This window comes from Salvelinus alpinus, chromosome 4, assembly GCF_045679555.1.
Source record: "Salvelinus alpinus chromosome 4, SLU_Salpinus.1, whole genome shotgun sequence".
Taxonomy (NCBI): domain Eukaryota; kingdom Metazoa; phylum Chordata; class Actinopteri; order Salmoniformes; family Salmonidae; genus Salvelinus; species Salvelinus alpinus.
The window spans coordinates 98317009-98332966 of NC_092089.1; the positions used below are offsets into that span (position 1 = coordinate 98317009).

The 15958-nt window shown below is 44.1% G+C and overlaps 1 protein-coding gene across 2 annotated transcripts in view; it reads left to right on the forward strand.

Moving 5' to 3' along the window:
* LOC139574784 (septin-8-A-like) overlaps positions 1-15958 on the forward strand; it is a 40709-nt gene that overhangs the window by 1213 nt on the left and 23538 nt on the right. The window contains exons 2-10 of one of the 2 annotated variants that reach the window (XM_071399666.1): positions 1956-2070; positions 2320-2515; positions 3587-3773; positions 5492-5653; positions 6303-6399; positions 8002-8170; positions 8560-8692; positions 9132-9313; positions 13523-15195. In XM_071399666.1, the coding sequence (XP_071255767.1) occupies positions 1956-2070; positions 2320-2515; positions 3587-3773; positions 5492-5653; positions 6303-6399; positions 8002-8170; positions 8560-8692; positions 9132-9313; positions 13523-13526 (1245 nt within the window). In that variant the 3' untranslated portion in view covers positions 13527-15195. Of the gene's footprint in view, positions 1-1955; positions 2071-2319; positions 2516-3586; positions 3774-5491; positions 5654-6302; positions 6400-8001; positions 8171-8559; positions 8693-9131; positions 9314-13522; positions 15196-15958 lie in introns of those variants that run through there. The other variant, XM_071399665.1, reaches the window with a different exon arrangement.

Here is a 15958-nt window from a genome sequence, read left to right on the forward strand (position 1 = left end):
AGCTACACAGAGGGATCTTTGTGCCCGTGTGTGTGTGCGTGTATGTGTGTGTGTGTGGGTAGAGCACTGGGCCAGTGGCACAGATGATTGTTGTGTTGAGCTCATCCTTGTCCTCATGGCTAGCCTTCTGTGCTGTGAATAACAACATGCTGTGTTTCTGAAGATGGCCCAGCCTTCTGTGCTGTGAATAACAACATGCTGTGTTTCTGAAGATGGCCCAGCTCTCTGTGCTGGGAATAACAATACCATTTTTATTTAACCTTTATTTAACTAGGCAAGTCAGTTAAGAACAAATTCTTATTTACAATGATGGCCTACCCCGGCCGGCCAAACCCTCGACGAGGCTGGGCCAATTGTGCACCGTGTTATGGGACTCCCAATCATGGCCGGATGTGATACAGCCTGGAATCAAACCAGGGACTGTAGTGACACCTCTTGCACTGAGATGCAGTGCCTTAGACAGCTGCGCCACTCGGGAGCCCAAACATGCTGTGTTTCTGAAGACGGCCTGGGCACACTCCCAAATTGCACCCTATTCCCTATGTAGTCACTACTTTTGACCAGGGCCTATTTAGCTCTCGTCATAACTAGTGCACTACATAGGGAATAGGGTGCCATTTGGGAGTGTGCCTAGACCGTCTTCAGAAACACAGGTTCAGTATCTGGCTATGGGAAAATGGATTGCATGGACTGCATGCTAATATTCTGAGTTAAATATAACCTAGCATTATACAGGCCTTCATCCTGGGTTAAATATAACCTATAATTAGTCAGGCCTTCGTCCTGGGTTAAATATAACCAAGAATTAGTCAGGCCTTCATCTTGGGTTAAATATAACTTATAATTAGTCAGGCCTTCATCCTGGGTTAAATATAACCTAGCATTAGAGTCAGGCCTTCATCCTGAATCCTGAAATTGTCAAGAAACTGAAGATCTCGTACAACGCTGTGTACTACCCCTTTCACAGAACAGCTTCATTAAATAGTACCCACAAAACACCAGTCTCAACGTCAACAGTGAAGAGGCGACTCCAGGATGCTGGCCTTCTAGGCAGAGTTGCAAAGAAAATGCCATATCTCAGACTGGCCAATAAAAATAAAAGATGAGCAAAAGAACACAGACACTGGACAGAGGAACTCTGCCTAGAAGGCCAGCATCCCGGAGTCGCCTCTTCACTGTTGACGTTGAGACTGGTGTTTTGGGGGTACTATTTAATGAAGCTGCCAGTTGAGGACTTGAGGCATCTGTTTCTAAAACTAGACACTCTGATGTACGTGTCCTCTTGCTCAGTTGTGCACCGGGGCCTCCCACTCCTCTTTCTATTCTGGTTAGAGCCAGTTTGCGCTGTTCTGTGAAGGGCGTAATACACAGCGTTGTACGATATCTTCAGTTTCTTGGCAATTTCTCGCATGGAATAGACTTAATTTCTCAGAACAAGAATAGACTGACAAGTTTCAGAAGAAAGTTCTTTGTTTCTGGCCATTTTGAGCCTGTAATCAAACCCATAAATGCTGATGCTCCTGATACTCAACTAGTCTAAAGAAGGACAGTTTTATTGCTTCTTTAATCAGGACAACAGTTTTCAGCTGTGCTAGCATAATTGAAAAAGGGTTTTCTAATGATCAATTAGCCTTTTAAAATTATAAACTTGGATTAGCTAACACAACGTGCCATTGAAACACAGGAGTGATGGTTGCTGATAATGGGCCTCTGTACGCCTATGTAGATTTTCCATAAAAAAATCTGGCATTTCCAGCTACAATAGTCATTTACAACATTAACAATGTCTCCACTGTATTTCTGATCAATTTGATGTTATTTTCATGGACAACAAAAAAATTATTTAAAAAACAAGGACATTTCTAAGTGGCCACAAACTTTTGAACGGTAGTGTATATTTTTTGTTTACGTATTTTTTGTTTACACATTTATAACATGTGATTGTCTCTCCACAGAATGAAGAGGAACGTTGCCTGGAGCTGAGCGGCCATGTTGGGTTTGACAGTCTTCCAGACCAGTTGGTCAGTAAATCAGTCACACAGGGATTCTGCTTCAACATCCTGTGTGTCGGTACGTAACGTCTGAGACCATTCCAGCCTGCAACATCTTAACGCGTCTCAGTTCTCACTACAGATACAACTCCAGCCTTAGTGCCAGTCTATTTCTACTGTAGCTAAAGGCAAGGATGTTTTCTGAACGCAGGAACATTCCGGTACCCAGGCTAAAACATCTTCAGTCACAGCATTTTTATTTTCTCACTCACATCTTTTTAAAATGTTCATCGTATTTTCTACTTTTCTCTCTTTTTCTTCATCTCAGGTGAGACAGGGATAGGGAAGTCAACGTTGATGAACACGCTGTTCAACACACTGTTTGAGGCCGAGGAGGCCAGCCACTACCAGAACGGTGTGTACCTGCGGCCCAGGACCTACGACCTGAAGGAGAGCAACGTTCAGCTCAAACTGACCGTAGTCGACACCGTGGGGTTCGGAGACCAGATCAACAAGGAGGAGAGGTGATAGTACAGGAACAGCTGGGTGCTTCGTTAGTGAGGCGGATAGGAGGTGGTTTGGTGAACCACACTCGCGTGATGAGTAACCTTGCCTGACATCTGGTTGAGATGTTTAGCTCATGGATTTGTGTAGGTACTGTAGGGAGAGGAATAGCATCAGGACTGTTCAGTTAAGTGTTCAGGTTGGGGTTCAGGTTAGGGTTCAGGTTGGGGTTCAGGTTAGGGTTCAGGTTAGGGTTCAGGTTGAGGTTCAGGTTAGGGTTCAGGTTGGGGTTCAGGTTGGGGTTCAGGTTGGGGTTCAGGTTGAGGTTCAGGTTCAGGTTAGGGTTCAGGTTAGGGTTCAGGTTGGGGTTCAGGTTGGGGTTCAGGTTGAGGTTCAGGTTGGGGTTCAGGTTGGGGTTCAGGTTAGGGTTCAGGTTCAGGTTGGGGTTCAGGTTAGGGTTCAGGTTAGGGTTAGTCATTAAAATAGCACCTCTTCTTGGATGGTTTCTAGATACTGAACCTACTTTCATTCAGTGGTTAAAGGTCATTAAGACAGGCTGTAGCTATAAGAAGACCAACGTTGGACATTCAGCATTCCTCCTCAGGCCCTCTCAACTAGTGGCCCTCCAGCCAACACACATAGAGTGTAAAGGATTTGCATAGCTCAAGGCTTTGGGTCTTTGTGCAGCCATGAATGGGAAGGGAAGAGTAGGGAGAGGATGATTAGAAGAGCTAATGCAGTCTGAAAAGGAACTTGAATAGTCAAACAACAGGGGAGTGGGAAAGTGCATTTTTGGAGCCGTATTATCGTGGCGGTTTGTAACCCAGATACTCTACTGTTTGTTTCTTGAATAGCAGGGAAAACTTTCCTTCTTTTCTGGTGAAAATGTGAGGTTGAGGTTGAGAATAAATACTGTGTATGTTTTCAGACCCTGTATTGTTTTATCACTTTTCTCAGGGATGTGATTGTTCCCGATTTAGTCAGGAATTCCTGCTTTTCTAACATTCTCCATTCACTTGTAATTGAAACTGACCTATCCCCAAAGCCCAAATCCTGATCACATCCATGTTTTGTCTTTCTGTGCGCTGCAGCTTCAAACCCATAGTGGACTATATCGACACCCAGTTTGAGACCTACCTGCAGGAGGAGATGAAGATCAAGCGTTCCCTGTTCGACTACCACGACACCAGGATTCATATCTGTCTCTACTTCATCGCCCCCACCGGACACTCTCTCAAATCACTGGATCTGGTCACCATGAAGAAACTGGACAGCAAGGTAACGTTTGAAATAGACTATATAAAAGTTTGTGGACACCCCTTCAAATTAGTCTATTCGGCTATTTCAGCCACACCCGTTGCTAACAGTTGTATAAAATCGAGCACACAGCCATGCAATGTCCATAGACGAACGTTGGCAGTAGAATGGTCTTACTGAAGAGCTCAGTGACTTTCAACGTGGCATCGTCATAGGATGTGACCTTTCCGAAAAGTCAGTTCTACAAATTTCTGGCCTGCTCGGGCTCCCGAGTGGCGCAGCGGTCTAAGGCTCTGCATCTCAGTGCTAGAGGCGTCACTACAGACCCTGGTTCATTCCAGGCTGTATCACAACCGGCCGTGATTGGGAGTTCCCTAGGGCGGTGCACAATTGGCCCAGCGTCATCCGGGTTAGGGTTTGCCTGGGGTAGGCCGTCATTGTAAATAAGAATTTGTTCTTAACTGACTTGCCTAGTTAAATAAAGGTTAAGTACAAATAGATCTGCCCTGGTCAACTGTAAGTGTTGTTATTGTGAAGTGGAATCGTCTAGGAGCAACAACGGCTCAACTGCGAAGTGGTAGGCCACACAAGCTCACAGTAGTGAGTGGCAACACTCACTACCGAGTTCCAAACTGCCTTTGGAAGCAACGTCAGCACAATAACTGTTTGTCGGGAGCTTCATGAAATGGGTTTCCATGGCCGAGCAGCCGCACACAAGCCTAAGATCACCATGCGCAATGCCAAGCGTTGGCTGGAGTGGTGTAAAGCTCGCCGCCATTGGACTCTGGAGCAGTGGAAACACGTTCTCTGGAGTGATGAATCATGCTTCACCATCTGGCAGTTCGACAGACGAATCTGGGTTTGGCGTATGCCAGAAGAATACTACCTGCCCGAATGCGTAGTATCAACTGTAAATTGGTGGAAGAGGAATAATGGTCTGGGGCTGTTTTTCATGGTTCGGGCTCCTTAGTTCCAGTGAAGGGAAATCTTAACGCTAAAGCATACAATGACATTCTAGACACTTCTGTGCTTCCAACTTTGTGGCAACAGTTTGGGGAAGGCCCTTTCCTGTTTCTGCATGACAATGCCCCCTTGCACAAAGCGAGGTCCATACAGAAGTGGTTTGTCGAGATCGGTGTGGAAGAACTTGACTGGCCTGCACAGAGCCCTGACCTTAACCCCATCGAACACCTTTGGGATGAATTGGAACGCCGACTGCGAGCCAGCACTAATCGCCCAACATCCGTGATCTGACCTCACTAATGCTCTTGTGGCTGAATGAAAGCAAGTCCCGCAGCAATGTTCCAACATCTAGTGGAAATCCTTCCCAGAAGAGCGGAGGCTGTTAAAGCAGCAAAGGGAGGGACCAACTCCATATTAAAATGCCCATGATTTTGGAATGAGATGTTTGACGAGCAAGTGTCCACATACTTTTGATCACATATTCTTGTATTAGGAGCTGCTCTTACACTGTTGCAGGAAAACCTTTTTGGACGTTGACGTGTTAGCATCTGAAGCGTTGGACATCATAGAGTTGAACAGGTGCTGTAGGCCTGAAGGATACTGACAGGTGTTCAGCTTCAGGCACAACCAGTTACATTTTTATCTCAAGTAGAGCTGCATTGCATTTTGATGCTTGTATTTGTGTCAATCCAGAGTTAACCTGGATCAGTAGACCTGTAGACCTGATGATTGAAACGCTATTGGAATGCAAAAGCTGCTCCTCCCTGTACTCCCAGGTAAACATCATCCCCATCATTGCCAAGGCAGACACCATATCTAAGAGCGAGCTGCACAAGTTCAAGATCAAGATCATGTCAGAGCTGGTGAGCAACGGTGTTCAGATCCACCAGTTCCCTACTGAGGACGAGGCTGTCACCGAGATCAACTCCTCTATGAATGTGAGTCTGATGCACACACATACGCACGCACACGCACGCACACACACACACACACACACACGCACGCACGCACACACACGCGCGCACGCACGTGCACGCACGCAAGCGTGCGCACGCACACACGCGCACACACGCACGCATGCACGCACATGCACGCACACACACACACACACACAAAATTATACACACAAACATGGACACACACGCACGCGCACACACACACACACACACACACACACACACACACACACACACACACACACACACACACACACACACACACACACACACACAATTATACACACAAACATGGACACACACACACACACACCCTTGTCACATCACAATGCAGTTGTGTATGCCAGGCACCTGCACACTGTAATCAGATTGCTTGCCTTCCTGATTGACTGCGTCAGCCGAGGAGTCGATGATTGATTGATTGATTGATTAAAAGAGACCACAGTGTCTTCCTCTTCTTCAATGCCTTAAAAGAACACCAGCTTATTTGTGACACATTGCTGTGGTCTTGTGTTTTTGCAACAAGTCGTTGTTATATTATAACGGGGGTCATACATGCTCATGACAGTCTTATCATGCGTTATAAAGAGTTACTAAATGTTCCCATATTAAATTAAATCCTTTCTTCCAGGCCCATCTGCCCTTCGCTGTGGTGGGGAGTGTTGAGGAGGTTGAAGTGGGGAATAAGATGGTGAAAGCCAGACTGTACCCCTGGGGAACTGTACAGGGTAGGTATCTCTCTATTGATCCTGTACCTCTGGGGAACTGTACAGGGTAGGTATCTCTATTGATCCTGTACCTCTGGGGAACTGTACAGGGTAGGTATCTCTATTGATCCTGTACCTCTGGGGAACTGTACAGGGTAGGTATCTCTCTATTGATCCTGTACCTCTGGGGAACTGTACAGGGTAGGTGTCTCTATATTGATCCTGTACCTCTGGGGAACTGTACAGGGTAGGTATCTCTCTATTGATCCTGTACCTCTGGGGAACTGTACAGGGTAGGTATCTCTATATTGATCCTGTACCCCTGGGGAACTGTACAGGGTAGGTATCTCTCTATTGATCCTGTACCTCTGGGGAACTGTACAGGGTAGGTATCTCTATTGATCCTGTACCCCTGGGGAACTGTACAGGGTAGGTATCTCTCTATTGATCCTGTACCTCTGGGGAACTGTACAGGGTAGGTATCTCTATATTGATCCTGTACCCCTGGGGAACTGTACAGGGTAGGTATCTCTATTGATCCTGTACCTCTGGGGAACTGTACAGGGTAGGTATCTCTCTGATCCTGTACCTCTGGGGAACTGTACAGGGTAGGTATCTCTCTATTGATCCTGTACCTCTGGGGAACTGTACAGGGTAGGTATCTCTATATTGATCCTGTACCTCTGGGGAACTGTACAGGGTAGGTATCTCTCTATTGATCCTGTACCCCTGGGGAACTGTACAGGGTAGGTATCTCTATTGATCCTGTACCCCTGGGGAACTGTACAGGGTAGGTATCTCTATATTGATCCTGTACCCCTGGGGGACTGTACAGGGTAGGTATCTCTCTATTGATCCTGTACCCCTGGTGAACTGTACAGGGTAGGTATCTCTATTGATCCTGTACCCCTGGGGAACTGTACAGGGTATGTATCTCTATATTGATCCTGTACCCCTGGGGAACTGTACAGGGTAGGTATCTCTATTGATCCTGTACCTCTGGGGAACTTTACAGGGTAGGTATCTCTATTGATCCTGTACCGCTGGGGAACTGTACAGGGTAGGTATCTCTATTGATCCTGTACCCCTGGGGAACTGTACAGGGTAGGTATCTCTCTGATCCTGTACCCCTGGGGACCTGTACAGGGTAGGTATCTCTATTGATCCTGTACCCCTGGGGAACTGTACAGGGTAGGTATCTCTCTGATCCTGTACCCCTGGGGAACTGTACAGGGTAGGTATCTCTCTATTGATCCTGTACCTCTGGGGAACTGTACAGGGTAGGTATCTCTATTGATCCTGTACCGCTGGGGAACTGTACATGGTAGGTATCTCTATTGATCCTGTACCTCTGGGGAACTGTACAGGGTAGGTATCTCTCTATTGATCTTGTACCGCTGGGGAACTGTACAGGGTAGGTATCTCTATTGATTCTGTATATTGATATTACGCAATCACTAGAGACCCATATCATCAATGCCAATATAAAAAAAGACTTGTTATTTTCTCAAATGCATATTGTTGTTAACTTGCTATTGAATGACCAGTCCCTTTCAAACTATAAGGTATATTACCATATTAAACCAACCATATAACCCAGTCCTGCTGTGTTGTGTTGATCAGTGGAGAACGAGAGCCACTGTGACTTTGTGAAGCTGAGAGAGATGTTGCTGAGAGTGAACATGGAAGACCTGAGAGAGCAGACTCACGCCAGACACTACGAGCTCTACAGACGCTGCAAACTGGAGGAGATGGGATTTACAGATACAGACCCCGACAACAAACCCTTTAGGTGAGACCAGCTCTTGTTCAACGTTACATAGCGGGCAGGTTGTCTATCCTTTTTTTGGGGGCTGAAGGTTTGTCATCAAATATGCACAATATAAAGTGAAATTAGACCAGTGTTAGAAGTCAAAATACGGCCAAAGCATCAGAACACCTAGCTGTCCAGGGGCCGGCGAGTACATCTACAGTAAGGAGCAAAAGCCCATGGACGTCTCCCAGCAGTCAGAGACCTAATACACATTCTAGAATGAAATATAGACACCCTATTCCCTACCTAGTGCACTACTTTTGTCCAGGGAACCCTATGTAGTGCACTAGGTAGGGAACGGGGTTCCATTTGGGATGCATCCATATGCCTGTTTAACTGTAACTACCTTGTCTTCCCTCACCAATCAGTCTGCAGGAGACGTATGAGGCCAAGCGGAGAGAGTTCCTGGGGGATCTGCAGCATAACGAGGACGACATGAGACAGATGTTTGTCAACAAGGTGAAGGAGACCGAGGCAGAGCTGAAAGTAAAGGAGAGGGAGGTAATCATTCACAGGTGCTTCTGGGAGTTTGTTTTGTTTAGATTATGATGTTGTTCTGCTCCCTTTCATACTTGAACTCATCTTCATTTTGTGACTGTGTGTCTACAGTCATAACGTAACAGGGCATTTTGGGACTGTGTGTCTACAGTCATAACGTAACAGGGCATTTTGGGACTGTGTGTCTACAGTCATAACGTAACAGGGCATTTTGGGACTGTGTGTCTACAGTCATAACGTAACAGGGCATTTTGTGACTGTGTGTCTACAGTCATAACGTAACAGGGCATTTTGGGAGCTTCCAACAGTTTGGACCCTTTTACTTTAGTTTGAACAGTGCAGCAGTCCGAGACAGTTCCTTGGGTGTTCCGCTGCCTATATTATTAGACGTTAAAGCACAAAGTGCCTATATGTTACCATGTTGCCAACCCCTCCAATCCAGCTCCATGAGAGGTTTGAGCAGCTGAAGAGGATGCATCAGGAGGAGAAGAGGAATCTGGAGGAGAAGAGGAGTGACCTGGAGGAAGAGATGAACGACTTCAACAGGAGGAAGGTGGCAGCTGAGACGCTGATGGGTCAGTCTCTACAGGGATCCTCACAACCATTCAGAAAGGACAAGAAGAAGTACGTATTTTCTTTCTCTCTCTCTCTGTCTGTCTGTCTGTCTGTCTGTCTGTCTGTCGGTCTCTCTCTCTCTGTCTCTCTCTCTGTCTGTCTGTCGGTCTCTCTCTGTCTCTGTCTCTGTCTCTGTCTCTGTCTCTGTCTCTGTCTCTCTCTCTCTCTCTCTCTCTCTGTCTCTCTCTTTGTCTGTCTGTCTCTCTCTCTCTGTCTCTCTCTGTCTCTCTGTCTGTCTGTCGGTCTCTCTCTCTCTCTGTCTCTGTCTCTGTCTCTGTCTCTGTCTCTGTCTCTGTCTCTCTCTCTCTCTCTCTCTGTCTCTCTCTCTGTCTCTCTCTTTGTCTGTCTGTCTCTCTCTCTCTGTCTCTCTCTGTCTCTCTGTCTGTCTCTCTCGGTTTGTCTCTCTGTCTGTCTGTCTCTGTCTCTGTCTCTGTCTCTGTCTCTCTCTCTCTCTCTCTCTCTCTGTCTCTCTCTCTGTCTCTCTCTTTGTCTGTCTGTCTCTCTCTCTCTGTCTCTCTCTGTCTCTCTGTCTGTCTCTCTCTCTCTCTCTGTCTGTCTGTCGGTCTGTCTCTGTCTCTGTCTCTGTCTCTGTCTCTGTCTCTCTCTCTCTCTCTCTGTCTCTCTCTTTGTCTGTCTGTCTCTCTCTCTCTGTCTCTCTGTCTGTCTCCCTCTGTCTATCTCTCTGTCTGTCTCTCTCTGTCTCTCTCTCTGTCTGTCTGTCGGTCTCTCTCTGTCTCTGTCTCTGTCTCTCTCTCTCTGTCTCTCTCTTTGTCTGTCTGTCTCTCTCTGTCTCTCTCTCTGTCTATCTCTCTGTCTGTCTCTCTCTCTCTGTCTCTCGCTTTGTCTGTCTGTCTCTCTCTCTCTGTCTCTCTGTCTGTCTCTCTCTCTGTCTGTGTCTCTCTGTTTGTCTCTCTGTCTGTCTGTCTCTCTCTGTCTGTCTCTCTCTCTCTGTCTCTCTCTTTGTCTGTCTGTCTGTCTCTCTGTCTCTGTCTGTCTCTCTCTGTCTTTCTCTCTGTCTGTCTGTCTCTCTCTCTGTCTGTCTGTCTCTCTGTCTGTCTGTCTCTCTCTCTCTCTCTCTCTCTCTCTCTCTGTCTGTCTGTCTCTCTCTCCCTCCTTTACTTTCTTTTTCTGTTTTTAGCATTGAATTCATTATTTGATATACTATAGCTCAAGTGATATTTGTAATCTTCACTACAAGTGTTCAACTCCTGACAGTCCTTGAGTGTTTCAGTGTCACTATAGCCAAGCCTTTAACTGACCAAACGCTATAGTAGCAGACACTAGAGCCCTGAAGCTCTGGCCTAGTGTTCTGCTTGTCTCTATGGGACTGACACTCGCACAGTTGCAGTCAGGAAGTGACTAATGATATAGCATTACAGTGCCAGGAGACATCTTGGCTTGGAAACTGTGATACGGGGGACGGATTGAGTCTGACATTGTTTTCCCAGACAGTGGAGGAGGTCACAGTTTGCCCTGTCACCGCCTGATCGCCTGATGCTTGTGGTTCTGCAACACACACACATACAAACACAATAACACACACTACACACACCACCACCACCACCAGACCGTCTCTGCATAGCGCGACCTGTCAGTCTCGATATCCGCTAGGCTGGGTCACTGGTGTTTAGCTACACACAATATGAATTGATAGGGTAACACTAGTCTTTTCTCACAGCCTCAGTGTATGATAACACAAATCTGACTAGACTGTGATAACACCAGTCATATGTAGCTAGTGTTATCATAGAGGCTGTGGACTGCATGTGTCATTCACTGTTTGGGTGCTACCAGAAACATAGACTTGTCTGTGGGTGACGCTTAGATGGTTCAGAGTTAGACATCTTAGAAGGTTCAGAGTTAGACATCTTAGAAGGTTCAGAGTTAGACATCTTAGATGGTTCAGAGTTAGACATCTTAGATGGTTCAGAGTTAGACATCTTAGATGGTTCAGAGTTAGACATCTTAGAAGGTTCAGAGTTAGACATCTTAGATGGTTCAGAGTTAGACATCTTAGATGGTTCAGAGTTAGACATCTTAGAAGGTTCAGAGTTAGACATCTTAGATGGTTCAGAGTTAGACATCTTAGATGGTTCAGAGTTAGACATCTTAGATGGTTCAGAGTTAGACATCTTAGAAGGTTCAGAGTTAGACATCTTAGATGGTTCAAAGTTAGACATCTTAGATGGTTCAGAGTTAGACATCTTAGATGGTTCAGAGTTAGACATCTTAGAAGGTTCAGAGTTAGACATCTTAGATGGTTCAAAGTTAGACATCTTAGATGGTTCAGAGTTAGACATCTTAGAAGGTTCAGAGTTAGACATCTTAGATGGTTCAGAGTTAGACATCTTAGATGGTTCAGAGTTAGACATCTTAGATGGTTCAGAGTTAGACATCTTAGAAGGTTCAGAGTTAGACATCTTAGATGGTTCAAAGTTAGACATCTTAGATGGTTCAGAGTTAGACATCTTAGATGGTTCAGAGTTAGACATCTTAGAAGGTTCAGAGTTAGACATCTTAGATGGTTCAAAGTTAGACATCTTAGATGGTTCAGAGTTAGACATCTTAGATGGTTCAGAGTTAGACATCTTAGATGGTTCAGAGTTAGACATCTTAGAAGGTTCAGAGTTAGACATCTTAGAAGGTTCAGAGTTAGACATCTTAGATGGTTCAAAGTTAGACATCTTAGATGGTTCAGAGTTAGACATCTTAGATGGTTCAGAGTTAGACATCTTAGATGGTTCAGAGTTAGACATCTTAGATGGTAGCCTATTCAGTTCAGAGTTAGACATCTTAGATGGTTCAGAGTTAGACATCTTAGATGGTAGCCTATTCAGTTCAGAGTTAGACATCTTAGATGGTTCAGAGTTAGACATCTTAGATGGTAGCCTATTAAGTTCAGAGTTAGACATCTTAGATGGTAGCCTATTCAGTTCAGAGTTAGACATCTTAGATGGTTCAGAGTTAGACATCTTAGATGGTTCAGAGTTAGACATCTTAGATGGTAGCCTATTCAGTTCAGAGTTAGACATCTTAGATGGTTCGGAGTTAGACATCTTAGATGGTAGCCTATTAAGTTCAGAGTTAGACATCTTAGATGGTTCAGAGTTAGACATCTTAGATGGTAGCCTATTCAGTTCAGAGTTAGACATCTTAGATGGTTCGGAGTTAGACATCTTAGATGGTAGCCTATTCAGTTCAGTGTTAGACATCTTAGATGGTTCAGAGTTAGACATCTTAGATGGTAGCCTATTCAGTTCAGAGTTAGACATCTTAGATGGTTCAGAGTTAGACATCTTAGATGGTAGCCTATTCAGTTCAGAGTTAGACATCTTAGATGGTAGCCTATTCAGTTCAGAGTTAGACATCTTAGATGGTTCGGAGTTAGACATCTTAGATGGTAGCCTATTCAGTTCAGTGTTAGACATCTTAGATGGTAGCCTATTCAGTTCAGAGTTAGACATCTTAGATGGTAGCCTATTCAGTTCAGAGTTAGACATCTTAGATGGTAGCCTATTCAGTTCAGAGTTAGACATCTTAGATGGTAGCCTATTCAGTTCAGAGTTAGACATCTTAGATGGTAGCCTATTCAGTTCAGAGTTAGACATCTTAGATGGTAGTCTATTCAGTTCAGAGTTAGACATATTGCATAAAGAATATCAGTGGTTACAAGCTTCTGTCTGTATTCCTATCCCAATGTTAATCTGTCTATTGTAATGGAATAATGATCTCTCTCCTCAGACCAAAGAGAGATCTGTTGGACATTTATCTTCATAGAGTCTCAATGACAGGAAATGTTAAGCAGCACACTGATGAGGAGGAGAAAGTGTGATGAAATGTGAGGAAATAAAAGGTTGACTATTGACTATGACTCTGCTGACTCCATAGACTTGGCTGATTCACCAAGTTAATGTGGAGGTTATAGTGCCCTCTATTGGACAGTTCCCACATTTCACATTATAACCAGTTCATTTTATTCGTAGAGAGATGGTCCCTGTTTTATTTCTTTGTGTGAAGATGGACAGATCATAAAACGGTTTGGTTCGATCTGTAAAACTGAAACATCCATAATGTTGAAATGATTGCCATCATTGTTAACACACTATTCTCAACTTTTTTTTTAGTTTTGCATACTATTTTCTTCTTATGATTTTCAACTCATCAAATTCTATATATGTTCCTTTTACCATATTTTTTGCCATATTTTCTTTATTTCAGTTGATTCGTGGCACCACAGCAACACCAAGGCAACCAGGAATGTGTCTCTTCATCACCATGGAAACAAGGGACTTATTTTATCTTCACTTTTTATCTTCAGGGACTATTTCATTCTAAAATTGTATGAATGGACCCCAATGACACCTCTTTGACACTACATGTGAGAGAGCGAGCGAGAGAAATGTGTGTGATGACGATGAGTCGGCTGTGAGCCGTTCTGTATTCAAGGATCAGAAAGATGACCTTACACAGTGGGCTTCATGGGCGTGTCCAAAATGACCCCCTATTCCCTACAGTATACACGTCTTGTGGAGTCAGCACTGGAGATCAAAGTGTGCATCCTAAATGCCCCCCTATTCCCTATATAGTGCACTACTTTTGACCAGCGCCAAGCAGTGCACTATATAGGGAATAGGGTGTAATTCAGAACGCAGCCTTTCTCTCCAGTGCTGACTCCACAAGACGTGTGAAAACAAAACCTGTGGACTCAGTTATGATAACTTTAGCGTATGTTGTTTTACGTTCCTGGTGTGAATGTGTCAGTCTACCATCTGAAACGTACATAGACATTAGAACCAGGAAACGTAAGGCTAGGAAGAAAGTATGTATAGTTCTATCTTGGTTTCCAAACTGCTTCTGAAACAGAGCGACAGCTCGCCTTCCAGGCTAATATAGTTTACCCATCACTGTGTCAAATATTGACTGTGAACTGTGTGTGTGTGTGTGTGTGTGTGTGTGTGTGTGTGTGTGTGTGTGTGTGTGTGTGTGTGTGTGTGTGTGTGTGTGTGTGTGTGTGTGTGTGTGTGTGTGTGTGTGTGTGTGTGTGTGTGTGTGTGTTAATTTGTATGTGTGTATTAATGCCAGCGAAGACAGTTTTTGGAGGATATATTGGCACGGATGTTGTTAGGCATTATCACTTTTATACAACGGGCTACCAACATATTCAAATAATGATTTACATATTTTCATAAAAAAGTATTTTGATTAATTTATTCATACTATTTCATCTTTCCACGAGATATAGTCCCGACACAAATTTAAGGTTGCTACCCAATCCAGCTGATTGCTGGTCGTTCGTTCTATCGGTTTGGTTGACAGAGATGCGACCCAGTCGTTAAGTCTTTTTGTTCTGTATCTATAGACCCAGTCGTTAAGTCTTTTTGTTCTGTATCTATGGACCCAGTCGTTAATTATTTTTGTTCTGTATCTATAGACCCAGTCTTTAAGTATTTTTGTTCTGTATCTATAGACCCAGTCTTTAAGTCTTTTTGTTCTGTATCTATAGACCCAGTCGTTAAGTCTTTTTGTTCTGTATCTATGGACGCGACACAGTCATGCGTTCTAAATGTTCCATTGCCATGCTGGCTGGCAACGTTCTTATCCCTTGCTTGCCAGCTAGCCAGGACAGCCAGGATAACAGCAAAGTAGCTGCGTTTGGGTTTGTTTAAGGTGTTTTCTAGTGACATTTATTTGGATACATCCATAACAATGAGCTAATGATGCACAATTTTGCATGGCATAGAATGTGCTCTCTCGTCAGGACAGTGTTGTTCGGAGGAGCTAGCCAACAACACAGCTAACACAATCACTAGCTGCATTTCGTTTCGTTTTACCTGTTTTCTATTGACATTTCTTTGTATATATCCATAAAAATGATGCCAGCTGATTCATGATTTCCACTGGCTGAAAAAAGCTGTCTGTCTGTCTCGTCCGGACTCCCGACACGTTCATTACTACGGGACAGCTGGAGATCGAATTTACAGATTGAAACAATGTTGCAAATGTTAAAGAGACAGACAGAAAGGTTTATACAAATCTCCGCTGTTGAAAACCAATTGCTAGTCTAAAAGAAATGGGATATAATGTCCAGATGCTTTTTATAGTGGAGATCAAGTTTATAAATTACCTGGCTGGGCTGATGAGACAGTGGATTGCGCAGTGAGATGGAACAGAGTAAATAGACATTTCAACGTCATAGGTTTAGCTGGTGGTGACTAGTGGAATAGACACTGGCTGGAATGCGGTTTTAACCAATCAGCATCCAGGATTAGACCCATCCGTTGTATAACATAGATTATGCATTTGTGTATTTATACATGCAAATGTATGTAAAGTAATCTAAATATGACTAAACCATAGTCAATAGAAGTGTAATAATTAATCCAGTGCTGTTTTACATGAATACAGAACTTGTATACTGTATATGAATATATGCATATTAATACTATATTTTCGAGTTGCTGATAGTTTTTATGTATAAAGTATGTTATGATACTGTTGCTAGGTAGAGTCCAGTATGTAAATACTGTAGCTAGGTAGAGTTCAGTATGTTATGCTGTAGCTAGGTAGAGTCCTGTATGTTATGCTGTAGCTAGGTAGAGTCCAGTATGTTATGATGCTGTAGCTAGGTAGAGTCCAGTATGTTATGATACTGTA